At 41.0% G+C, this 27,531-nt stretch overlaps 1 protein-coding gene across 2 annotated transcripts in view; it reads right to left on the bottom strand.

Moving 5' to 3' along the window:
* Positions 1 to 1,477: 1,477 nt before the first annotated feature.
* Positions 1,478 to 27,531, bottom strand: part of INTS4 (integrator complex subunit 4) — a 120,108-nt gene continuing 94,054 nt past the window's right edge. For both annotated transcript variants that reach the window (XM_045038686.1, XM_045038687.1), the window contains 8 exons: positions 23,375 to 23,468; positions 20,605 to 20,685; positions 17,744 to 17,874; positions 12,236 to 12,295; positions 10,236 to 10,395; positions 9,887 to 10,030; positions 5,564 to 5,684; positions 1,478 to 1,893 (listed from right to left, as the gene is read on the bottom strand). In XM_045038686.1, the coding sequence (XP_044894621.1) occupies positions 1,715 to 1,893; positions 5,564 to 5,684; positions 9,887 to 10,030; positions 10,236 to 10,395; positions 12,236 to 12,295; positions 17,744 to 17,874; positions 20,605 to 20,685; positions 23,375 to 23,468 (970 nt within the window). In that variant the 3' untranslated portion in view covers positions 1,478 to 1,714. The remainder of the gene's footprint in view (positions 1,894 to 5,563; positions 5,685 to 9,886; positions 10,031 to 10,235; positions 10,396 to 12,235; positions 12,296 to 17,743; positions 17,875 to 20,604; positions 20,686 to 23,374; positions 23,469 to 27,531) is intronic.

The raw sequence follows: 27,531 nt of genomic DNA, 5'->3' as shown, positions 1-27,531 counted from the left end.
GGCTTTCTAAAGCTATAGCATGAGGGGCTCAGTTGGCAGCCATGGGTTTCATTGTTTTCATCTACACTCCAACCTAGCAATCATCATTAGATGCCTGGGTAAGGACTGTGCTATGATTCGGCCTAGCTCCCAGCTTCATTTTGTCACCAGGGACAGCACTTTTGCCAGGGTATCTTGTTGACGCAGAAGAGCCCACTGATGGCACATCCTTGAGATATACAAAACAAGCAAGTACACTAGAAAAGGCAGCGCTGTGAAGATCTTTCTTCCCTTAGTCCCACTCTAGCAGGTAAGACGTTCTGGAGCCAGACTACCTGGGTTCAAACCCCAGCTCTATCATTTATTAGTTGTGTGACTGAGGCCAAGTTACTCAATTCTCTGAAGTCCAACTCCCTTGCTTGTAAAACAAAGATGATAGTGTAACTATTCAGAGGGTGGTCGTGAGGATTACAGGAGTTAATTCATGCAAAGGGCTTACAACACTGCTGGGCACAAGTCAAGTGCATTAAAGCAAAAGCCAAACATGCTTGAATTAAAATTCCAGCTTCACCTGAGTAATCCTATAATCTTCCTATTATTTTTGTAAGTTTTCCACGTACCAAATACGATCGAGATTGGCTGCAGATTCAGATTCTACCAAGCATTATTTGATTGAACCCATTCAATAACATTTAAGGTATAATTATCTCTATTTTATAGATGAGGAAACAGAGGCATAGAGAGCTGAAGAGCTGAAGGCTTTTTCCATATACTTTCCCTGAGCTGGTACAGCCTAGGCCTTTGGAATCATCTTGGATTTGAATGAATACAGGCTTTACTACTTACTGTACAGGTTTCCTCCCAAGACTCCTCACTCTAACGTCTCTGGAAGACTCAGTTGGCTGCAGCAAGGATTAAATGACAGGCAAAGTAGCACAGCCCTCACACAGTTAACATCTCTGGTGCACTTACTGTTCTTACACCCCAGCTACACCCTTAACTCACACGCAGCTCCAACTGGAGTCATCAAAGACGTAGTGTGTAGTGGGAGAGGACTTTGTTTCTTACACTGGACCCCTCTTTTCCATAATCCTTGTTTTTCCTAAAATATGGCCCTTATGTATTATTTTGGTTCTTAGGGTAATGACAGGCAAGATCAAGAATCTCCCTCAGCGATGAAAATGACTCATTCTCTAGCTACTCCTTCAGTCCCTGGCACAGCTACTGCCTGAGTTGGGAAAAGAGCTTCTCAGCAAGAAAGCGACGTCTAAGGCCATTCAGGAACTGTCGATGGTGAAAAAGCACACCTGTGAAGGGAGTGGGCCCTGGCAAACAGACTACTGATGTAAGAAACAAGATTATGCTCTAATAAGCAAGTCTTTGGAGGTGACTAGAAAATTACATCTTTGTTTCATACTTGAGGAATGTAACCATGTGACATAAATGTTGAACCTATAGCCACATAATTTTTTAAGGACCAGGAACTGGAACACCTAGGTGTTTTCCCAACTTTATTGGAGATATGAGGGGACAGGGAAGGAGGAGGTGTAGATTTGAAGGTTTTTGGATTTTTAATGCAAAATAATTTATCCTGTATTTGATACTAGACAAGACTAAAAGGGTCATGTCCTCCTTATGCCCTTACGCCATTTCCAGGTGAAGTGCTCTAGGCTTCTGCCTCACTCTGATAGCTAAGAAGCGCCTTCCAGCCTCGGCTCTAAAACCTGCTTGTGCCTCAGCGCCTTGCAGGTTTGGGCATTATGTAAACTTTCACAGACTTGCTGAAGGGGATGGTGCCCTCGATGCTGGTCTCCACCTGGGATGACACCTCACCACCCTCAATCCAGGGGGACTTTGGAATGCGGGAATTGGAGTTGTAGGCCAGCAGCAGCCTGACTTCCACCTGGCATGGTTCTGGAAAAAAAAGACAAAAGAAATCCTCTATGAGGGCAACTGCTAGGAACTGGGATGAAATGTCAAATAAAAGCAACATCAAAGATGGAAGCAATAGGGTTTCTAAACATTTCTTCATCTGCCCTCATCCCTTCCCCCTCACCAAAGACACTTTCCCAGCTTGAATCCTGTGAGGCTGAGTCTGAGCCTGCAGATGTGCGGCTTCTCCGCCACATCTCTGTGGGCTCCCTGCAGCTCAGATCCATGGTGGATCAGAAGGGAGCTAAAAACGGAGGCCTTCTAGCCTTAAGAGAGGGCCAAACGGGCCTACATATGGCTAATTCTCATGCCCAGATAACCGTGCTCTTCCTGTGTGGTTGAGCTCGGGCATGAAGGCTGCATGTATCACAGACTCTACCATCTTAGTGGAGAAGCGGCCCTGATTAGGAAACACTTCTGGCAAAAAATTCTCACCAGTGAACAAGAACATGTTTCAGGCACCTAAAATCACGCCATTAAACCTTTCATTCTTTAAATGACATGACATTATGGCACTGATCTTGTGTCTGCATGTGGCAGGCCCCAGTAAGAGTGAGTAATCCCTCCCTCAAGTTGCTGACTGTTGGAGACAGAGACGGTTACAATGGAGCACAGCACTCTAATCAAGTCTGTAAGAAGAATGAGGAAGGAGCCCAGGAAGGCGTTGGAATAGAATACCTGCTCTGTGCCAAGCACATCACCTGAAGAGTATGCACCCCACCACACCATGAAAGACTGTCACAATCCCCAAAAAGTCTCAAGGCTCTGAGAGGTTCTAAGTGACTGCACAAATCCACACCGTTGACAGAATTTGAGCCCAGTTCATAAACTGAAGCAATTAATCTGTTAACCATGTGGTCTCTATAAAGGAGGGGGAGAGAATTTCCGGAAAAACTTAAAGACCATTGCAAAGGGCCAGGAATAGAATAAACTTGGGAGCAAAATGTGCAAGTGTTGAAGATGAGCCCAATGCCTAGATATATAGGGGACGAGAATGAGGGCTGGAGGGATCTAAGTGAACAAGGGCAGAGGTCCCAGGACTTCTCAATGCCCCCTACCCCAGGCCTCTTCCTAGTCACGTCCTGACTTCTCTCTAGGGACGAGAGCAGAGACTGAATTGCTTTTCTCCAGCCAGAGCAAACTAGCCAGACCAAGAGAGCAGCCCTGGCACCACCACTTACCAGCCACTGGTATGGACACCATCATGTAATGAGGGGCCTGACAGCAGCCTGGGTATAACTGTAATGAAGCCAGTGCTGCTCTCCAGCATCAGGCTCAAGTATCAGCTCTCCCGCTACGTATGATCCCCTCTTTTGGTCCCAGATGGCTGTTGCCAACCACCAACCACAACCTAGCCCTGATTCTCACAGCACTTTCAGCCAAATCCTGGGGAGGTCAGAGGACTCAACCCCACCTGTTCGTTATGCCTTCCCTCACCTGCATGTGGTAAGAATGGCAATTCCAGCCATTGCCATCAGAGCAGAGGAGAGGGGAGAGACAACAAGAGGAGACAGTAGGAGAAAGGAACAAAAGATCATGTGGGACAAACCATGTAATCTGTTCATCATGCCTGGAAGATCTTATGAGGTATGCATTCTTGCTTCCATCTTACAGATGAAGAAAATAAGACAGAGAGGTAAAATAACTTTCTCAGGATCACTCAGCAAGGGAGGCAGAATCTGGAACCTGGTTGGCGTGGCTCAAAGCTTCTGACATGGCAGACTCCTGCCTCCCAGAGGAGAGGCCCCTGGTACAGAGCTGCTGAAGGCCTGCATGGAGGAACACCCACCAGCACCAGGCCCCATCTCCTGGATTAGGAGAAAGAAGGCACAGGTGCATTCAGAAGGAGAACATGTTTCACTTTGGTGTCCCAGGTCGGAAGGGATTTGGTAGTTAGGAAATGTGAGTGCCAGCCTCAGTGCCACCGCTGACCAGCTATGTGGACCTCCATTTATGCATGTATAAAATGAAAAACAGAACACTAAATTCCCCACCACCAACTTGGTCTAAGGATTAAATGAATTTTAATGGCATATTGAAAATCCTGTATTCAATTTTCATTATTTGTTGAGCACTTACTACCTTCCAGGCTCAAAGGACACATGATAGAGAGGCATCGGAGATACAGAGGTCAAGATGATTAACAAGTTCTCTGCTCTTGTGGTGCCTTCATGCTAATGGGAAAGTCAGTAACAAATTAAATGGGAGAATTCCCAACATTGGTTAGCACTACGCTGAGAATTAAAAAAGAGGTTTGTAATAGCAGTCTCTCAAAGGGGGTGATCCTGAATGAATTATAATTCTTCAGGCTCAGGACAGCTTGGTAGCCCTAGTTCAGGCAATGACTTACTGTGTGACCAGGGTAAGTTGGTAGGCCCCTCTAAGAACTTTGAGGCTCTTCTGAGATCTAGCATGCTGTGGTTTGCCTCTCTGAGCTGTGGGCCTTCCAAAACAATACTGTCCCATGGCCTATCTTTCTAGCTATCAAGTCTAGGATCCCTTTATGAGAAGAGATTAGAGTAAGAAATTCTCTACCTTCCTGTGGTGGCTAATAGTGCAGAACATTCCAGGCAGCAAGGATATGAAATGAGGGATGCTCAGGGAGGAAGATCCCGGGTAGAGCATTGCCGGATGCCCCCTAAATTGGGCCAGGCCCAGGGTCACTGACTAGACCCCCAAAGGGGCTGCCCTGATATTCAACAGCACTACTTCCTCTTTGTGAAAACTTTATTATGTCATTTATACCCACCTAACACCCCTGACAGAGGGAAACCATTAATAAGGGCATTAAGTCACTCATGTAAGTAATATAGAGAAAGAAAAGTCTAGAAAGCAACCACTTAAATCTAAAATAAACCAAATTTGGTGTCATGAAACACCTTCCCCAATAACAACCATGCTTCTGAATCATCTTCAATGATTGAGAAAATACCAGTGAGGCCAATTCTCCCCCCACTTTTTCCAGTTTCTAAAGCAGCCTTACAGGCTTGAAATGTAATGTCCCATGCACTTGTATTCTTCCATTTTATTCTTAAGAATTTTTAAAGTTACTTACATAACCTCCCTATCTTTTCACAAATTATTAAATTATTACATTAAACCAGCCCATGTGGAAGGGGAGGGCAGCAATAGTTTACTTGTTTGGGGGGAAATGAACTAAATGGTTCATATACAAAGACAGAATGATTTTAATTTGGGGTAAGAAACATGAAACTGTTTCATTTCTAGACAGAGCAATCCTCAGAACCAACTCCTAGGTTGAGAATTATCATTTTCATTTGGAAGGTGAGGAAATGGATTCAGAAGGGAGAGTGGCTTGTCCAAGGCTATGCGGCAAGTCAGTAGCAGAATTAGGACAAGAAAATAGTATGCTGGCATCCAGCCGAGGGCTCTTTCCAGGAGATTCCATTCTATTGTAATCTCCTGTATACTTTCTGACAAAATCTTGTGCCACAAGCAATCAAAGCACTGCAGCAAATTAGTCTAAATGCAGCCAGTTTAAGCTTTCAAACTCCTTAAGAAATTAAGTACAGTCCTCAGCAGGCCTGACTGAACCATGTATTTCTCAAAGTGCAAAAAAACAAACGCCTCAAGGTAAGTGTCATCCCCAGGAGCATATTCTCCTGTCCACCTTGGCCCACTGACCCCTTACCTGTCCAGGCAGTGTGGGAGAGGTACACCTGAGTGATAAGCCGGTGGCGCCCTGGGCCAGGATTCCGGAAGTCTGCTGGCTTAGGATGAATCATCTGAGCCTGGCCATCTGGATATAAGACCTAAGAAGTGAGAGAAGTGAGAAAAAGAAATAGAAGAGCCATGAATTTTCAACAAAACTGCAGTGTCTGTTGTGAACCCCAAAATAGGAGGGAAAGAAGATACCAGCTTTCATTAAAAACTGTTCCAGGAGTGGGAGGTAATGCAGTTGAGATCCCTGTACTCTCTGCCCTAGCACAAAGCAGTATTTGATAAATGTTTCCTGAACTCATGGTGAAGAAGTGATAGGAATAAAGTGCCTCTATTCAGTACAAGAATAGGCAAAAGTACTAATCTGAGTGTGAAAAGCCTTCCCAGACACCCCCATCTGGGTGACTTGCTCCCTGCCTGGCTCTGAATCGCATCACAGGCCAGCACCCACCACCAACCACCAACCATTTAGAATAATTTTGTGACTGCATTTTCTCCACGAGGTTATAAGCAGCTAGGAAGCTCTTTCTATAGCTCTGTCAACAAAGGGTCTGCTCTGTTAAAAAACAAAATTCAACCACATAAGTTTGAAGATCTAATTGGCTTTACTGAGTATCGAGCAAGTAGAGAAATGTTCCCAGGAGTCGTCCAAAATGGAAAGGACACATTCCTGGAATGGGTCGAAACTGTAATTAAGTCTTGGTTTCCTGTTGTGGGGGTCAAATGGCTCCAATTTGGGCTGTCTTTTTTTTTTTTTTTTCTTTGTTAACAGCTCAAATCACTGGCTAGTTCTCAAATCTCACACATGGCCAGAGCCTTGTCCTCACTATCGTAGGGGAGCCTCACAGCTATCTATGCAGAGGGCCCCTCACACTGCACGGTGTACAAACGAACTACACGAACAAATACAGCTGATCCTAGAACCACATGGCCTGGACTATGGAAATCTACTGATAAGGACAAAGTAGGGAACTACACAGGTCTTTCAACTATGCAACTCTGAAGAGGCAGGTCTCAGCCCACCTGTCCCATAATGAAAAAGGACTTCAACTACCTCCATTTTTTACCCCAAACTTTCTCATCAATTCAGTTCTTCTTTCCAACCTATCTCTTAACTTAGACAAAAGACCCAGAAGGCAAAGCATCTCCTGACAGGAACCACAACTACCCCCTCAAGCAGTAATGACTGCACTGAGCCAGCAAGACCCCACACGATTGGCCCAAGGACAAGTAGTGACGACCTTCACTGCCCACCTGCATGTACCCACCCACCTTGTCCACATTTTCCTTCTATAAACCTGGAAGTATTCTCAGCACGATGGAGACAGTCTTGGAGACATTAGCCTACTGTCTTCCCAGTGAAATAATTTCAGTGAATTTCGTCCCTGAAATAAATTGCTGTCTTGTTTCACTACCACCTGTCTCTCGGTCTTTGGATTTTGCCAACAGCTAGTGACTGAACCTGGTCTGCTTGGGACCCTCCAAACCAGGTACTCTTGTGATAATCTCCTCTCATCTGTCCAAAACAGAAAAAGTGCTGGTCTGGACAGCACGTTCCTACCATCAGAGCTGTCCTGCAAACAGACAGTGAGCTCCCCACCTGTGAAGGCTTCCAAACAGTTTGGCCATGCACTTGGTGGGGTGGCTCTGGACATTTTCTAGTAAAGTCTAGCAGATGACCCTTAAATAATCTGCCTGTAATTTCATTTATGCTTAGTTGATCACTAAACTTTTTTCAGGGATAAATGTGAAACAGTAGTTCTCAACCCTAGCTCCACATTAGAATCATATAAGAGTTCTCAAAAAAAAAAAAAAATTACTGGTATAGTCATGGGGCCTACCTTCTGGATTCTGATTTAACTGGTGTAGGCTGAGGCCTGTGCATCATTACTTTTTAATGTTTTCTGAGTAACTCTAAAGTGGAGGTAGGGTAGAAAACCACTAATATGGGGGAAAAAAAAAACACAACCAAAAATGTGCAGCATCAACTCAGAATTAGTTCTCTGTACATCTTATGATTTATAATAAAGATTCCTTAATGAAAAAAAAAAAAAAAAGATTCCTGCTGGGAAGCCAGACTTTTTTTCCCCCCTCTACTGTCACCACAGGCAAATCTTCAGGGCCTGACTCATTCTTACCTCTTCCAGAAGCTTTCCCTGCTGACTCCAGGCTATTCTGTCCTCAGATTGTACTCACTTACTGTCAGTGCTTGTGTCCCTACTTTTATTCATATCCCTTATGCCTCGAATACCTCCTTCAGCCCCTATCCTTTGCTCTTACTCATCCTTTCAGACCTCATCCATGCATGAGTGTCTCCACAAAGTCTTCCTTTTCCTCAGCCTCCAACCACAGCGTCCAAATTAAATTGTCTCACTGTGTGTGTGTGTGTGTGTGTGTGTGTGTGTATTGTAAATATATTACAGAATTTTTTATAGTACCTAAAAATTGGAATTAAGCCTGTAGGGGAGGAAAAATAATTTTCCCTCTACCTTTCTAGGTTCTTGGCTAAGATCACATTTATAATAAAAGACAGATAAACAGGAGAAAAACAGAAGTTTAAAACATGTAAACATCCTGTGTACATAGGAAATACCCAGGAAAACTGATTAACTCCCTGAAATGGCCCAAGACATCACCTTAAATACCATCTTCCACCAAAGACCAAAGGAAGGTGTTGCGGTGGGAGGGAGCCAGTTATGGGAGGTTACTAGGTAAGCACAATAAACAAAGGTAAGATTGTTATGCAAAAAAAAAAAAAAAAAAAAAAAAAAAAAAAAAATATATATATATATGTAAATAAATATTAATCTTTATGCCCAACCTGGGGTTCATGCTCTACCAACCAAGCCAGACATGTGCCCCTGTTGTGCAAACTTAAATTGGTGCCTGCTTCACTGATAAAAGAGTTTCTAGAGATTTAGTAATCCTTGTCTTCCAGGTACAAAGGAGACACCTTTACAAATGGTGATTTCCCTTATAAATGTAAATTTCCCTCACAAAAGGGCAACTTCTCTGTTTTTAGAGATTCTCCAGGTTCTGTGGCCTCTCAAAAACAATCATCCCCAAATATTCTTTATGCCAAAGAGGCATATTTAGAATGGCATACTGTGTTCCCCTCCATTCTTGTCTTTGAAACTTCCTAGTTTCATAGTCAGAAGCTGAGTCAGTACATTACTCCATTACTTTAGTGAACCAGTCAGTCTCTTATTCTTGAGAATAAGTCAGCTCATTTAAATGGCTGGGTCTTTTTTCAGATGGTAGTGTTGCAGATGGGTTCCCAAAATTAGGCCTATAGTACGCGACCAATCAGGTATTTATTAAGAGGCCCCAGTATTCTTCTGTGCATGTCTGAATGATGACTGAACTTCTGTTTTATAACTGCATATCTATTTGTCTTTCACTGAAACTGAGCATCCTGAGGGCAAGAATTTAACACATTCACTCCTGCAACCCTAGTGCTCATCATGTGAGTAAGCATTACTTCGTGGATGGGTGGATGGATGGGCAAGTGGGTAGTATTTTTGTGGGGCTTAATTGCAGACTGTTTAAACTGACTGGTATCTCTATTGCATCTGGCATGTGTCTCTAATATGTCTAACTTAGGAAAAAATACTCCCTAGTGATTTTTTCAACCCATAAATTTTGCTCACCAAGTGGACCCATCCACAGCCTGAAAAGGATTTGTTTATTACAGTTTGCTTGCAGCCCTGAAAATACCAAGTTTTAACTTCACATTGGAAGACTAGAAAGACCCCTGTCATTCAGTGAACCCTTACTGGGTACCAGTGGCTTTATATACTTCATTTCCTTTTAGTGTTCCTAGTTCAATTGTTCCTAGTTGTCAGTTGTAGAATCTGAAGTTCAGAGTTGTTTTTTTTTTTTTATTTTTTTTTCAACGTTTATTTATTTTTAGGACAGAGAGAGACAGCATGAACGGGGGAGGGGCAGAGAGAGAGGGAGACACAGAATCGGAAACAGGCTCCAGGCTCTGAGCCATCAGCCCAGAGCCTGACGCGGGGCTCGAACTCACAGACTGCGAGATCGTGACCTGGCTGAAGCCGGACGCTTAACCGACTGCGCCACCCAGGCGCCCCTGAAGTTCAGAGTTTAAAGTAACTTGCTCTAAACCACAATCAGCGGAAGAGATGGGATTCACATCAAGACTCTTTACCATTAAGAATCATCTCTTCTGTCTCCTCACTTTCTGTCCCTCAGGTAGAAATTACAGGGCTGCTGAAGTTAAATGCTTCAACACATGGTCTAGAAGCTCTATGAGGACCAAAATCTGACAGACCTGGACCTTCACGGTGCTTTGGGGATCCTGCACATGTTCCAGGGTTGCATCAACATCCAGGGCCACAACCAACCCGGATGTAAACCGCAAAGGGTTGTCTGACTCGCCTGCTGGCTCAATGATTGTGGCTGAAGCTTTGTGGATCTGCAAGCAAGAAAAAAACATAATGATCCTGAAGCCAGGTCATCCCTGGGCGACAAAACATGATCCGTGCAAGCTTTCTGTCTCGTTATTAACAGGTGAACATGTGAAAGCCAATCAGAGGGAAGGCTCTAGCCCAGCTATTCAACTGGTCAAAGAAGATCACCAACGTCAACAGTTCTGACTGTCTGAACAGACTTGACAGGACCTGCTCTGGAAGGGGGAGGTGTAAGAAGGTACTCTGCCGCAGCATGGTCTGTACAATTTTGACAACTTCTACAGGTTTGGATGTCATGAGTCGGGGCATCAGGTCAAGAAGTTTGTCCACAAAGCTGTCCTGTAGGTGGGGCAAATCAGCAATAAAACACCTGCAGGAACAAACAGAAGCCAAGTGACTAAGCATTCATTTACCACAGGATGATCCCCAAACATATGCCAAATCCTAAGGTAGGAGAAGTGATGAACTGAAGGAGCTCATGGTCCCTGAATGAGAAAGCCAGGCACCTAGATAATTACGCCTTGGTGATATGAGCATCCTGATAGCCTTGTTTATTGAATACCCCTATGTGCCAGATATACTCTTCAAGTGTTTGGCATGATCTTATTTAATCCTCCCAGAAATCCTGTGCATTGTTACAATCATTATTTTCATATTATAGATTCATTAATTAAGTTAACAAATACGTCTTTAAGACTGCAAGTGCCAACTACTATCACAGGCACCAGGGACATAACAGTCAGCAAAAGAGAAGAAAATGTCTATCTTAATGGGGCTTATATTTGTAGAAAGGAACACAGAGATTCAGAGAAAATGATGTTGCACTGAGGCTTAAAAATGTTAAATAAACTCATTCCCAGCTCTGATTCCACAGTACTCATGCCTTATAGAAGGGGACAGTCGAAAAATATTTCACTGAGGTAATAGCAGTGCAGGGACTCAGGGGCTGAATTAAGAAAGAATGTACAACTCTATGCAAGAGATGAGAAACTATGGCATACCAGAGCTATCACCTTCCTAAAAGTCTCTTCAACCCAAATGTGCAAAAAGACTCTCCATCTTAAATCTAAAACCAAGGGCACCTGGGTGGCTCAGTCGGTTGAGTATCCAACTCTTGATTTCAGCTCAGGTCATGGTCCCAGGGTTGTAGGATCAAGCCCCACGTTGGGCTCCACACTGAGCATGAAGCCTGCTTAAGATTCATTCATTCATTCATTCATTCATTCATTCATATTCTCTCTCTCTCTCTCTCTCTCTCTCTCTCTCTCTCTCTCCCCCTCTTCCCCTCTCCCCTGCTCGCACAGACTCTCTCAGAAAGAAAGAATGAAAGAAAGAAAGAAAAAGGGAAAGAGGGAGGGAGGGAGGAGGGAGGGAGAAAAAAAATCTAAAACCAAAGTAAGGCATGAACTCAGTTGAGATGTGAAGCTAGGATCTTAAAGAGCCAAACTGGAATGTATCATCTGCTAGAGAGCAGCACCCACTGGTGAAGCATGGTATTGCAACTCAGCCCTACAGGAAGCTATCTCACCCAGATGAAGACTCAAAAGCATAGTCATGTAAACTTCAGGTTTGATGAAGTTCATGGGGGCAGGGATAAGGGGTGGAAGAATGAAATATCTGACTTAATAAATATTAGACTATAAAATCCTATAAATTCTTTCCTCCTAGTATTATATTGCCAGTACATCACATGTCTGGTCACCAATTCAACTACCACTTCTTCGCTAAGCCTTCCATTCATCTACTAGATCTGTTTTAACCAATTTATTTCATACAGAACTCTGAGAAAACATAGCTGTACTACAAAATAAAGGCTACCTACAGAATTATGGAACAATTTCTTGTAGATTACTGTTGTTGAATTTCCATATTTCTCTATAAAGAACAGTGGGGAAAAGAACTTTTTTGTTGAGATTTTTCAACAAAAAAGTTTGTTTTACCATCTAGATACTTGTCTTTTTGTGGCCCAGCTGAATGTTGAATCCAAATGATTCCCGATATTTTTACTGTACCACTGTTGCACATTTAGCTAAGTTTAAAGAAGTTTACATACCCTTAAAAAAAATGCGCGAGGGCACACTGCCACAGATAACAGGTTGGATGCGTGGGTTAAACCAAGGATTCTAGCTTCTGATTGCTCTTGTTGCCCTCTAAGTGCTGTTATCTGCATAACCAGGAGTCAGTAAGCTAGATGGTAATGAAATAGTTACCTCTGAAAAAAGTCCACTTCCTGTAAAAACTTTTCACACATCCCAAATAAGGGGTCAACTCTGTAGAAAAAGAGAAAAACAAACATACATACATATATTTGGCTTACGTAACCTTCGAACTGAGGAATGAGGACCAAATTCCCAGAAACCTGAGCCTACGTGAAAGGAAATCAGAGGATTACACTATCAAAATTATCTCTAAAAGGAAGAGCAGATTCCTAATGGACCTAGGGGGAAAATATCTGCCAGAATGCCAAGACCCAATTAAAACACTTCAGTGGCTATCAGGCTCAATGAACACTCAAAATCAAGGGCTATCATAGACCGTGCCTGGCATCAGACTCACTAAGGATACAGGGCAGAAGCACAGCTTGCAGGCAATCCAGCGCCACGTTCCTCCCCTGCAGGAGTCCTCACCGCACTCCATTCAGCCGTCCACAGAGCTGTCTGGGAGCTGTGATCTTGCCGTGGACAGACAGCTCAGGTACAAGGAGATGACATCTACGTCAGTTGAGTTTGGAGACCAGCCTGGATTAGAAGCCTCATGCTCCACAGGTGCTAACATTTCTTGAAACAAATCCATAGGCATACCCTCCAGGGTCCCCACAAGGGATGTGCCCAGTTAAAAGAATCACTGCACTCAGTAGAACCCAAAGCTATGGTGTCTGCATCAGGCAATTACAGTTTACTAATAGTCCCTTCTGGTCTATATGCAGTTTTCTCAGTGACAATTTTTATGATCACAGTGTTACTTAGTAAATACAGCTGATATACCAGGTTTCCAGCGAATATACCTAGAAAGTTAACCAAAGGTCAAATTCTCATGCAGAAGGCGAAAAGTGTTGTTACTAATTTGCCCATAGACAGGACTATGTTCTTTCCTTACTTGGCTTCTCTGGCTTCACAGCCACTCATTTTCTTTTTATTTCTTGTAATTTCCAAATGAAACTTTGTATTTATTTTCATTAATACTGTATTCATTAGAGGAGTAAAATTCCAGTGAGGAAAAACAGACAAATACTCTCTCCTTATATAAAAACATGCAAGAAAAGGGTGTCAAGGTTCTTAATAACCTAGTTTAGTCTTTCTACTAAAATGTAAGCTCCATGAGAGCAGGGACTTTTATATTAGTTATTTTGATATATATTTTCTGGCACAAGCAACTATTCAATAAATATCTGTTGAATGAACAAATAAATGAGAAATGACAAATGGAAACTTACTCTACAAACAACATGCATTTGAATTATTTTCCTAAAAAACAGGTAGCACTTGAAACTTTCTTAACTCTGATAAACTACCAGAAATGGAACTGCAATCTGATAGTGAGGTTCACCCACTAAAGATCTCCCGGAGTAAGAGGGCTGGAAAGGAGACCTCAGGAGGGGGTAAAAAGAAAACAATTCAGCCAAGCAGTATCAATGTGGGGTCTGCCTATAGAGAGTCATCTTGTAGAACTTCCCCATAGTAAAACATAAAATAGATTTGGGAACTACCTCCAAACCCCAAAACAGACCAAGAAGCCTCACCTACATGCTATATGAAGTAGGTCTTTATCACTAAGAACCTCCACTTTTTTCTCGGGGTAAGGAAGGAAAGCAGAGGAAAAGTAAAGTCCACTGGGAAACCAAACACTGATCTACTTCCATTTATAAGTATGCAAAGACAATGGAAAATCATTAGATGCTATGATCAGGGCTGTAAAGGAGACCAAGCAGACCTCAGTGAGAGAAAGTCAAGGCAAGAAAGCTCAGAAAATCTTTTTTTTAATTCTAATAAATAACCTCAGTGAGATTAAAGAGGAGATCTGAAAGGATACTGCACTGATAAAGCAAGAGAAACGGCTATGAAAAGGGCACACTGAAGAAAGCATACTGGTAAATGAACAGTAATAATGAAATCAACTCAAAAGTAAGGAATACTATATTGAAAAATGATGAAAACTGAAGTCATAACTTAAAAGAGCATATTGAGGGGTGCCTGAGTGGCTCAGTCGGTTGGGCGTCCGACTTCGTTTCAGGTCATGATCTCATGGTTTGTGAGTTCGAGCCCCGCGTCGGGCTCTGTGCTGACAGTCCAGAGCCTGGAGCCTGCTTAGGATTCTGTGTCTCCCTCTCCCTCTGTTACTCCCCTGCTTGCATTCTGTCTTTCTGTCTCTCTCAAAAATAAAAAAGATTAAAAAAAAAAAAGTTAAAAAAAAAGGAGCACATTGAGGAATTTACAAGAATATACAGTAGAAAAGCTAAGACACTGAAATTATGAGAAAAAGATATAAGGGAAAATAGATCCAGAAGACCAACATCCAGTATGACAGACTGGAGTGGATGGAAGTAGTAGTAATTAAAGAAATAATGGTTGGGAAAAGATCCCTGAGCTAAAAACAGAGTTTATACTTCAAAGTCCCACTGAAGGTCAGTTAAAAGCATTGAAAGAAAACACGTATCTACACACATCCTGGTAGAATTTCTGAATTCTAAACAGAGAGAAAAAAAAAGAACCAAGAAAAATAAGGAAACAAAGGAAAGAGAACCAAACTGACATCGGATATCCTAACTGTAACATTAAATACTAAACAGTAACTCAGCAACATTTACAGAGTTCTGAAAGAATTCCAATTATGCATAAGAGCAAAAGAGAGGCAGTTTCGGACATGCAGGGTCTCAATGAGTGTACCACTTACATACTTATTCAGAAAAACAACTACTAGAAATAGTGAATTAGAACAAGGAATTTTAGGGGTGCCTGGGTGGCTCAGTCGGTTAAACGTCTGACCAGCTCAGGTCACGATCTTGTGGTTCATGAGGTCAAGCCCCACATTGTGCTCTACACTGACAGCTCTGAGCCTGAAGCATGCTTAGGATTCTGTGTCTCCCTCACCCCTCCCTCCCCCTCCCCCACTCGTGCTCGCTTTCTCGCTCTCTCAAAAATTAATAAACAGAAATTTTTTTTAAAAAAAGGACAAGGAATTTTAAAAAGCAACTGTGGCACACACACATACACAAATGAGTGAGCAAGTTAGAGCTAACTCATTTTGAAAAAGTACTTATAAAGATTAATGCATACTTTAAGAAAGGATTCTTAAAATAAATACATTATAAAAACATAATAAGCTGAAACTTAATTCCGAACTATTTAACAGTATGAGACAATGAAATAAAAACACATTAGAATTTTCATCTTGATCTGAGGTGACTGTGATAAAGGTGATTAAAAAGTCTATTTAATTTTTTGTGCTGATAAGTTGAATATGTTTATTAAAAATGTAAGTAAAAATAAGTAAAAATACTATTTCTACAACTAATATAAGCTAACATTTATCAAGTGTTTAGTCTGAATGAGTCAGGCAAGTATTTTAAGAGCTTTACATATAATAATTCAATAATCCTTGCAATATCCCTATGAGGACGAGGCATATACTATTATTATCCTAGTTTAACTTACAGGGATCGAAATGAGGCACAGAAATATTCAGTAACTTGTCCAAGGTTACTAAGTTTCCAAATGGTGGGAATCAAGATCTGAGTCTAAGCAACAAAGAACCATAGTCCTCTTAACCCCTATCTTGTACTGCCTCTCACCTGAAAAGGTTAGAAGTAGGATCAGAACTCATGCTCGCTTCAGCAGCACATACAAGAGAAGTAGGATCAGAACTTTCAAACCCTTGCATGAAACAAAGATATAAAGAAAACAACCAATCCAGCAAAAGCCAAGAAAGAAAGAAAAGAAAAGAAAAGAAAAGAAAAGAAAAGAAAAGAAAAGAAAAGAAAAGAAAAGAAAAGAAAAGAAAAGAAAGAAAAGAAAAGAAAAGAAAGGAAAGAAAAGAAAGGAAAGAAGCAGGAATGCACACAAATGGAAAATATAAATTACTACAGCACAAGTAAAGACCAAATATATTAGAGTCTTTGTATAAGGACATGGAAAAATGAAATACTGTTGGGGCAAAAACAGTTTCAAACAGACAGTGAGGCAAACCATAAGAGACCCAAGTGCAGAGAACAAGCTAAGGGTTGATGGTGGGGGGGCAGTGGGAAATGAGTGATGGGCACTTATTGGGGTGAGCACTGGGTGTTATATGTAAGCAATGAATCACAGGAATCTACCCCCGAAAGAAGAGCACACTGTATGCAACCTATGTTAGCTAACTTGACAATAAATTATATGTTAAAAAAAAAAAAAAAGAAATACTGTTGGATGAAATTTAAAGGAGGCAGAATACAAAGTATATCATTATTCTATTTATATTAATACGCACACATTTATAATGTAGATGTGTTTATCTGGCTTGGGAAGAGTCTGTTGACAGTTGTTTTAGAAGGGGTAGATTACCAGGGAACCTTCACTTAATCTGCAATATTTAAATTAAAAAAAAATTTTTTTTAGTAATTATACATAAACTGAAGAATATATCTATTTTCTTTAAATAAAAAAGTGTAGATGCCAACACAAGCACCTGTCTTTGCTCAGCTGTGACTGGCAAATAGTAGGGATTAAACATTTGTTAAATGGATGTATGGCTATCTCTAAGATTAAATCATTACCAGATTTTATCAGGTCACTAGATCAAAATAAGTGAAGAAATCGAATAACATTCAAAATGTTCTTTCTGCCTCGGTATTTTTCAGTGCTTAAAAACACTCCTATTTCCTTCTCTGTGCCACATTTAGACTGACACAATCACTTGACTAAGCATCACATGTGTCCTCCACCTGGGAACAAGTTACTGCATTGTATCAAATCTACAATGCATCATTCTTAAGATGCACCTTTATTTTATGAAATAAGAAATGGACAATAAAAACACTTTCAATCAAAATATGGCAAAATCGAAATTAAAAAAGTATAAAATCAAAATTTCAGAGAAGTTAAAATTTTAAATGTGCATTTTAGAACCAATGAAATATGGCAATTCTATTAGAAAGTCCGATAGTGAGCTCTTACTATGTACCAAGTACCATGTTAAGTGCTTCTACATGTATTATCCCATTTATTCTTCATAAAAACCCCATGAGACAGACGCTGTCATCATTCTCTTTTTACAGACAGGGAAACAAGGCACAGAGAGGCTTAAAAAAACCCATTCATCATCAAACAACTAGGAAGTGGAGAGGTCTGGGTTTGAACAAGGTAGTCTCACTACACTGCACATTCTCTTTATTTGTCTTCACTGCCTTGGAGAGCCTACTAGTCCCTTCAGAAGAGAAAAAATGGTTCCTGGCACTAAATTCTTAAAGAAATCTAGCAAGGACCAAAAAGAATGTCATTGTTGCCTAATCAAGTCTTATGTTGTGCTGTAGGCAACAGAGAGCCACTGGAGGGGTTTTCCAGAGACTTAATTTGTTCCAAAGATAGAACTTGGAATATCTGAGAAAATGAAGAGTTTGTATACCTCTTAGCTAATCTTTCCTAAGTATCTTTTCACTTCTCATTAACTTTGGTGAGATCTCTGAATGCATTTGGAAGCGTCTTTGAAAGGACTGTGCCTCGCTTTTAGCCAGCCACACATCTTACCCTCGAGTAGTCCGTGCTGTTACTATAAGTTGCAAGGCTTTGGCCTGCAGCCTCATGTGATGGATAATCACCACCTGTTTGTTCTCCACACCACTGTACATGAATTCCATTTTGTAGGTCTCTTCCATGATCTATAAGGAAAGGTAATTAACAATCAGTAAAAGTATCATAATGGTCTTGAGAGCAACAGAGAATTCTAGGTGCAATTCTGAACGGAGTTTGTTTTTAAGTAGGCTCCATGCCTAACATGGAGACCAATGCAGGGCTCAAACTCACGACCCTGAGACTGAGACTCCACCTGAGATTAAAAGTCAGATGCTTGGGGCGCCTGGGTGGCGCAGTTGGTTAAGCGTCCGACTTCAGCCAGGTCACGATCTCGCGGTCCGGGAGTTCGAGCCCCGCGTTGGGCTCTGGGCTGATGGCTCAGAGCCTGGAGCCTGTTTCCGATTCTGTGTCTCCCTCTCTCTCTGCCCCTCCCCCGTTCATGCTCTGTCTCTCTCTGTCCCAAAAATAAATAAATGTTGAAAAAGTCAGATGCTTAACCAACTGAGCTACACAGGCACCCCTGAACTGAGTTTTAATACTGAACTGAGATATTTAAGTGCCTATGGTGACAGAAATTAGGATAATTTGATAAAAATTAATATGTGTTGTGAGAAATTACTCTAGTATATCTTACAAAAAGAGAGTAAGTTGTTTTGTTAGTTAAAAAAAAAGATTTTCGGGGGGGCACCTGGGTGGCTCAGTCGGTTAAGCATCCGATTCTTGACTTCAGCTCAGGTCATGATCTCATGGTTTGTGAGTTCGAGCCCCACAGAGGGCTCTGTGCTGGCAGTGTGGAGCCTGCCTGGGATTCTGTCTCCCTGTGTCCCTCTCCTGTTTGCTATTTCTCTCTCAAATAAAGATAATACTTGAAAAAAAAAAAAGACTTTTGGGGTGGCTGCGTGGCTCAGTTGGTTAAGCATCTGACTTTGGCTCAAGTCATGATCTCAGGGCTTCTGAGTTGGAGCTCTCTGTCAGGCTCTGTGCTGACAACTCAGAGCCTAAAGCCTGCTTTAGACTGGCTTCCTCTCTCTCTCTGCCTGCCCCCAACCCCCATGCTCACTTGCTCGCTCTCTCAAAAATAAATAAAATAAAAAAAAAAAAAAAGACTTTCATCTGGTAACAAAGTCATCTTAGTTGATGACGTGAAGATATTAAAAGTTTAATCACTGATAAAACTGTAAAGCACTGTTTGTTACCCTTAAACTGTGGGTACAAATGAATAAACACTGTGTATGGACACCCAACCCCAGGAAAAGTCCTCAAGGATTTAGCATCAGGAACCATTAACCACGTATTAGTCATCCAGAGAGACTGTTCTATGGGCCTGGTCTGTTGAAGGGAGTCTGGAGAGAGAACAAGTGCAGAAAACAATGTCTATGACCTCAGCTCAAGCCCAGTGCATTAAGCTCTTGCTCTCTTCTATCCAAATCAGCTACTCCCATCCAATGATACTTCTCTCCCGAATCTGTGCTTGTCTTCCTTTGAGGGCTTTGGGGTCAGAGAAAGGACTCCAGACTCTCCCACAACTGGCAGTAAGACAAGTTAATTACATAGTGCCTCAGTTTCATTATCTGTAAACAGGGAAGAAACAGCCCCAAAGTCATAAAATTTAAAGGATAAAATGGAGTATGGAAAGCACTTAGTACAGTATCTGGAACCTAGTAATGAGGATTCCTTTCCCTTCTTCCTCTCAGATTACTGCTCCCTGGTCCCATCCTTGCCATTCTGGAGTACTAGTCCTTAGGCTCTATTCCCCTACAATAAGCCACAGAGCAGATCTGAGGAGGAATCTAGGTCAGATGAAAGATCAAGTAGAACAAGGGAAACAAAACACTGTGGGTATCAGGAGCTATGGGCTCAATTCCCTAATTCTACTACCTATAGCTCTATGAATTTAACCTGCTGATCCTTAACTGTTCAATCTATAAAATGGACTTAATATTTATTCTTACCTAATGGGATTACTGTGATAATTAATTAAAATAGACCTGAAATTACTTAGTGAACTGTACTTTAACAATCACAGTCACCATCTTTAGCTTGCTACTGGGTCATAATGACTCGGTCATATACCGACTCCCAATCTGGAAGACATGACCCAGAGAAGAGTTCACTAAATCCCAATACCTAGGAATGAAGGGAAACTGCTCAAAGCTACACAGAAATAAATTCAAGGCAAATATAATTAAAAGCTACTTAATGAACTGAGGACAACATAAGGGGACCTTTTAACATTCAAGAGATGGTACAGGCTAAAAATATAAACAACCTCAAAATGAGTTCAGCTAGACTTTCAGATAAACGATTTATGACAGTATTTATTGGATTCTAGTCTATCTAAAATACAAACTGATAATAATATATTTTTAGAACAATAAAGCATCTTAGAAATCATCCAGTTAAAGGGTACCTGGCTGGCTCAGTCAGTTAAGCATCCAGTTTGATCTTGGCTCAGGTCACGATCTCACAGTTCGTGAGACTGAGTCCTGAGTCAGGCTCTGTGCTGACACTGCGGAGCCTGCTAGGGATTTTGTGTCTCCCTTTCTCTTCCCCCTGCCCTAGGACAGAGGGATGGAACAAAGGGAGGAAGGGAGGAAAGAAGGGAGGAAGGGAGGAAAGAAGGGAGGAAGGGAGGGAGGGAAGAAGGAAGCAAGCAAGCCAGTGCTGTGTCCCCTAATTATGCTGCTTCTCATATCACAGGCTGGAACTGGGGAGGCCACAACAGAGGCGTGGAGCCATGTGAAAGCCTCTGACTCCAACTTAGACGAGACAATTCCTAGACAGAGATCCATTTGAGAAGGTCCCGATACGTTTACCTGTTTTGCTGCTGCTGAGGCCAAATCACTCTGCTTCAAATACAATGGGGCAGCCACATTCCAAAGCTTTTCTTGCAAGGCCTACACAGACAAATCAGGAGAGAAATGAACAAAGAGATCAGAAAGACTGGCATGTCATTTGAGGCTTATGTGTTTGTTTTGCTTTGGAAATCTACCGCATTAGGACTTCCTCTCAATCTTATTCTTTTAAGCTAATAAACCCTGCCTACTATAAAGAAAGAGGAAACCAAAGGTTTGAGCTCCTCCCCATTCAATCCAATTCCTGTCTCAAAGGCCCTACATCCAGATCAGATCAGTGCTTGCAAGCAAAGGGCAGGAGCCATCCAGGTCTCACCAAAATGTGCAAGCAAGCCAGCTTCCAGGGTTCTCGTCCTTCCTTGTTCCCAGAGCCACTAGACTACCTAGGCTGCCTCGACCCTTCTTCCTTGAGCTTCCTTCCATGCTCCTTCCATGGGGCTTTTATTTTGCCCCATGTTCACTATCCTTTGAACAGCCTATCACCTTACTGACATACCCAACCTAGAAATCAACAGGCTTTCCTAGATTCCTCCCTCTCTCTCCATCTGCGTTCAAAACGAGCACTAAGAGCCACAATTTTACCTTCCATCTCTCCCCTCTCATCTGAACAGCCCCGTCTCTCAACTCTCTTATAAATCTCTGCTGCAGTCCCTTATTTCCAGTCCTTCCTCATTACAGACATAATTTATTGGCTTTACAGAAAACCTAAACTAACAATTTCCCAACAGAAGCGTAACATAAACCATATACATAATTTTATGTTTTCTAGTAGCCACATTTTTATAAGTAAAAAGAGGTAAAATTCATTTTAATAGTATAGTTTATTTAACCTAGTGTATTTATTATAATTTCACTAAAAAGTCAGTATTTTAAAAAATTAATAGTTTACTCTTTTTTCATACCAACTCTAAGAAATCAGTGTGTATTTAGCATTTATAGCACATCTCAATTTGAACTAACGTTTCAAGTAATCAATAGTCACATGTACCTGGTGAGGATCCAGTTAAGACAGTAGCAGGTCTAAATTATAGATACAGAAATTTTTAAATCACCCAAATCATACTACCCTTGTTTTTGAAAATTCATTTCGAGTCATTTCTTATATGTATGCTTTTTATATAGCTGTAATCTCAAAGCAGAAATAATTTTGTATGCTTTTTTGGTACATAACATTAACTGTATTTTGTCATGGTGTATAAGTCTTCATAAAGATCATTACTGGCTACAGAATATACTGTTGAGTAGTTGTGCCAGAATTTATTTCGCTTTTACCCTGTTATCAAACATTTGCCTGTCTTTGGTTCTAAGCCTTTTCCCCTTACCTACACTGACACTCCATGACACTGAACGAACAACATAGTTCTATGTTCTTCGTAGGAATATTTTTTCTTTTTCTACTGTAGAAAACCGGATTCTTTTTAAAGACCTGCTTGTATTCCTTATAGAGATAAGAAGCCAAGAAAGAAGAAAGACCAACAATGACATGGCATTCACTATGTGTCAAACACTAAGCACGAGGCTCTTACACACCTTGCTTGTTACCAGTCCTTACCTAGGTAGAATTATTATTAGCCCTGTTACAAAGAGGTTTGGAAAAGACAAAAAACTTTGTGAAATGGCACAGAGGAACTTTTGGGGATAATGGAAATGCTCTATATCTTGACTGGTGGTGGTTACACAGGTATACACATCATACACATTTGAAAGAATCTATCTAGCCAAACAAGAGCTGTTTAAATCCCAACCCATTTCAGTATACACACCCACCTCCACATACATACACACACCTGCAAAGCCCTAAGCTCACGTATCTTAAAGTGAGAAATAATTTCTAACTACTCCATTTACTCTGACTTTAGTCAAATATCATAATTACTTCAGGGGCGCCTAGGTGGCTCAGTCGGTCAAGTCTCCAACTCTTAATTTTCATTCAGGTCATCATCTCACATTCGTGAGTTGGAGCCCCGCATCGGGCTCTTGCTTCCAGTGCAAAGCCTGCTTGGGATTCTCTCTGCCCCTCCTGCATTCATGCTCCCTCTCTCTCAAAATAAATAAACTTAAAAAAAAGAAAAAAACTTAAAAAAATATAATAATCACTCTAAAGAATAAGTAACTAAAGACGCTTGGAACTAAAGCCAAGATAAAGGCATATAAAGTAAGAGGGGTCCCCTAAATCCTAAGCCTAAATTTAGAGAACTCTACTGCAGAAGCTGAAAGCTACTGAACTAATTGAACACATTTTCAACTCAGCAAACTGAAACAGCTTCTTGGTTACCAACTTTGTGTGTGTATATATGAAATCTGACCACCTAATATAGAATGCCAGCAAGGTGGCCATTTTAAAAGCAATGAAATCAACCTTTGACTAATAAGACTTCGACAAAGTAAAACTGGCATTTTAAGAAAATAATATAAAAGTTCTATGCTAATCAAATTATAAAAACCAATTTAAAATCCATATGATTCTAATGAAAATGGTTATCCAATCTACTCTAATTATATAATGATAAAAGAATACTTCCAAATTAAAAAAATTAAATTCCCACACAAGTTAACAATTCTTTAGAGACAAATATAATTACACTGCCAAGTAAATAATTTCTCCACTGCTAAGCAGCTACATAAGACTGTATATTAATGGCCTAAAAGAACTGCTGAATCCATTCAAGTGCATTCTTATACACTTTATGCACATTATAAGCACAGTCACAAACAATGGATTCAAGCCCACCTTGATGAGAAGAAGTTGACACCGAAGATAGGTAGCAGAGAAGTCAGCAACTCCTGCTAATTCAGACTGAAGTTCTCCAAGTCTTTGCAGATCCCTATGGTAAATAAAACCCCAAGCCACACATTGGATAGGGATAATGATATCAATATAAAGATCACATCAAAAGCATTTTACCATTTTATACCTAGTAAATAAATTGGTCACAAATTCTTTTTCAAAGACTTTATTTTTTTAAGTAATCTTTACACTCTTTGTGGGGCTCAAACTCAAAACCCCAAAATCAAGAATTGTGCGCTCTACTGACTGAGCCAACCAGGTGCCCCACAATGACAGAACCCAATGCTGGAGTGATTATAATGAAATTGGTTCACTCATGCTTTGGTAGCAGTTTAAGCAAATACAATTCTTTTAGAAAGTAACACTGCACTACATTATAAAAGTCATACACATGGTCAAATATTTTGATAAGTAGCTTTATGCTGAGAAATAATTCTACGGGGAATATCCAACAGAAATATGCACTGGGTGTTGTATGTAAGTGATGAATCATGAAATTCTACTCCTGAAACCAATATTGCACAGTATGTTAACTAAAATTTAAATTTAAAAAATTGCTTAAAAACAAATGAATTGCTTTATACCCCACAACATTCACTCTTGTACATACAGATTATTATAGTGGAATATTCTACAGACATTAAAATATAAAATGGTAGTAAGGTGTATGATCTCAACTATGTAAAAACTATGTGTAGAAGAAAAGTATAGCAAAGTGGTTTTTTGGATAGAGGTATTAGGTGCTTTTTAGTGCCTTCTCCCAACTGTGCTTTATTTTCCATACAACAGACAAGTATTTTTTGTTATCATCAGGAAAAAAAATTTTTTTTAAGATACTGTAGTAGGCTTTGTTGGCTCCTTACCCATTTAGCCATTCTGTACTTCTTCCTCACTAACTGAACTCTGATTTTGTTCAAGGGAAGGTGTCCTCAAACCCAGTTCCAGGTAGATTCTGATTGAACTAAGCCAATTAGTATATGTCATCTCCCTGGTTACGTGACTTAAGTTGGCCTTGTCAGTCCTAATGCAAGGACGTATATTCCATGCTTGGAGCAGGTCTGAGAGTGTCTCTGTCTTTCTGTCTCTACCTCTAACATGCGCTAGACTGAACAAGAGCACTTACAGTCCTGACTGCCTGGCAGCCATACTGTAACTCTAAAAGAAAAAAGCCTTGGGATAAAGCAAATGCTGAGGATAAGAAAAATCCAGAGAGACAAAAGAACTGGATCTTCAATGATGTAAATGAACTACTTGACCATACCATACTTAGAACTGCCTCCGATTTTCTATTCGTATGAAGAAATAAAAAGCCACTGTAAGCTAGTTTGAGATGAGGTTGTCAGATACCTGAAACTAAAAGTATCCTAGCTGGATACAGGTACAGACAAAATGATTGCAAAAATATAAAACAGAGCTGCCCGTGGATAAGAAAACAGAGAGTGGCACACAGAGATAAAATTGTGTGGGGGCTGGAATTAGGGATTTCAAATTTTTAATCTGTTGAATAGACAATACATACCAAGCTATAGAATTAACCAATGAAGTATAGAATTCAAAAGATACTATAGGATATGCAATTAAGTTAGTCCACCTTCCTATCCCATTGCACCGCTAAGCAGTACACCCTTCTCACAGGCAACCACCATTGCCAGTTTCTTTTAAATTCTTCTGGGGATACATAGGGGTGCCTGGGCAGCTCGGTTGGTTGAGCATCCAACTTCAGCTCAGGTCATGATCTCACGGTTCGTGAGTTCGGGGCCCCGTGTTGGGCCGGCTCGGTGCTGACAGCTCAGAGCCTGGAGCCTGCTCTGTGTCTCCCTCTCTCTCTGCTCCTTCCCAACTCATGCTCTGTCTCTCTCTCTCAAAAATAAACATTAAAAATTTTTTTCTTTAATTCTTCTGGGGAAACACCATACATCTACAAAAAAAACCACAACACATTGTTTTTTTTTTTCTTTTTTGGTGGGGGGGAGAAGTGTGTGTGTTTGTGTAACCTAATAATCCACCTCAGAAAGCATTCATGGAAAGTGGTCTTGTTTTTTAATGGCAAAATCAAAATTTCATAAAGAAATGACAGCTGTGAAAACCTGAAGATCTGGGTCACAAGGAAAGTGGAGTGGCATAAAGTTTCACAATATAAAGTTCATCATATAAAGTTTCACAATAGCCTGTACAAAACTGTCCACTGGAGTAAACCCATCCCTCTAATCTCATGCAACTTAAAAAAAAAAAAAAGTTTATTTATTTTAATGTTTATTTGTTTTTCAGAAAAAGAGAGAAAAGGGGAGGGGCAAAGAGAGAGGGAGACAGAGGATCAGAAGTGGGCTCTGAACTGACAGCAGAGAGCCTGAGGCAGGTCTGGAACTCACCAACTGTGAGATCATGATGTGAGCAGAAGTCAGATGCTTAACCAACTGAGCCACCCAGGTGCCCCTCATGCAACTTTTTAATAGCTAATGCTGCCACCTACGGACCTTGATATCAGGAAGGAGATGCCCCAGAAAAGGACACAGAATGAGTTCTTCCCAAAGTGACTGAAAAAATTAGGACCAGTGCCTTATAGATCCATCTCTTGTGAGTTTTGGTGGCTGGAGCGGTTCCTGGAGTGTGCTGTTGTCGGAATGCAGCACAGTAAAAGGCAAGGCCCCGTACTAGCTAACCACACCTGTGCAATGCTACTTTGGTGGCCAGCTGGTCCCTCTCTTTTCACATCTCGGATGTCTCTCTTGCGAAGACAGCCCTGAATCGCTGTATTTCTGAAACGTTTCCTCTCCAGGAAGATTCTGCCTTTCTGTTAACAATTATAGTGAACACTGACCAGCTGACTATACATTAGCTGACGGCTATCCGGTGTTAAGCTATTCTACAGCCCCTACACTGCCACAATTGTTCTCAGTTGCACAGAACAAGATGTAACCCAACCAGCCACGGGAAATCTGAACTACTGTACAAGCAAAATAAGAAACGTGCTAACCCTGGACAAAATGCCCTTATCCTACTGCTTCCTCTCTGTGCCTATCTATGCCCACAATCCTCAGGAAGCCTAATTTTAAACATCCATCAGGAAACTATAAACTCTTTAATGAGACAGGTACAAAGAGCACCATCTATGTGCACTATACTAGGTGTGCTAGGTGTTTCCTTACTTGAGCCTATTTAATCCTGACACTGCAAATTGTAATTAATCCTATTTCACTGAGAATGAAAGGGAAGATCAGAGTTTAAGTAGTTTGCCCAAGGTTACAAGACTAATGAGTAGCAAAAACAGGCCTTGAACTCAGGTCTGTCTGAACTCCACAAATCTTTTTTTTTTTTTAATAAACCATATCATATTTCATTTATTTATTTAATATTAAAGTATGTTTTAATGTTTATTTATTTTTGAGAGAGAGAAAGAAAGCAGAGAAGGGGCAGAGAGAGGGGGAACAGAGTATCTGATGTAGGCTCTGTGCTGACAGCAGACAGCCCGATGTGGGGCTTGAACTCACAAACCACGAGATCATGATGTGAGCCTAAGTCAGATGTTTAAGCAACTAAGCCACCCAGGCACACTAAAGTCTTTTCATTTATTTATGAACTGCATCAAACACAGATGACACCTAAATGGATTTAAAACTAGATGCATATTGGGGCGCCTGGGTGGCGCAGTCGGTTAAGCGTCCAACTTCAGCCAGGTCACGATCTCGCGGTCCGTGAGTTCGAGCCCCGCGTCAGGCTCTGGGCTGATGGCTCAGAGCCTGGAGCCTGTTCCGGATTCTGTGTCTCCCTCTCTCTCTGCCCCTCCCCTGTTCATGCTCTGTCTCTCTCTGTCCCAAAAATAAATAAATGTTGAAAAAAAAAATAAAAAAATAAAATAAAACTAGATGCATATTAAGTCATATCTCTACAAATGTGATTTGAGAGGGCAAAAGTGCCCCTCCCAGGAACACATACTTCAGCAATCCTTAGTCCACATGTTGGCACTAAGTAGCATTTATAAAGTTTGGACTGGATTTACTTACAAAATGTCAAGAGCTTGTCTACTCTGTCAGAAGAGCCACAATTTAAATGTTAAAACATTTCATAAATGGCTATTATCTATGTAACTGCTATTCTCAAAA

The sequence above is a fragment of the Felis catus genome, chromosome D1 (genome assembly GCF_018350175.1).
Source record: "Felis catus isolate Fca126 chromosome D1, F.catus_Fca126_mat1.0, whole genome shotgun sequence".
NCBI classification, from domain to species: Eukaryota; Metazoa; Chordata; class Mammalia; order Carnivora; family Felidae; genus Felis; species Felis catus.
Note: the sequence above shows the minus strand (reverse complement) of the source record. Positions and strands in the feature narration are given on the sequence as shown.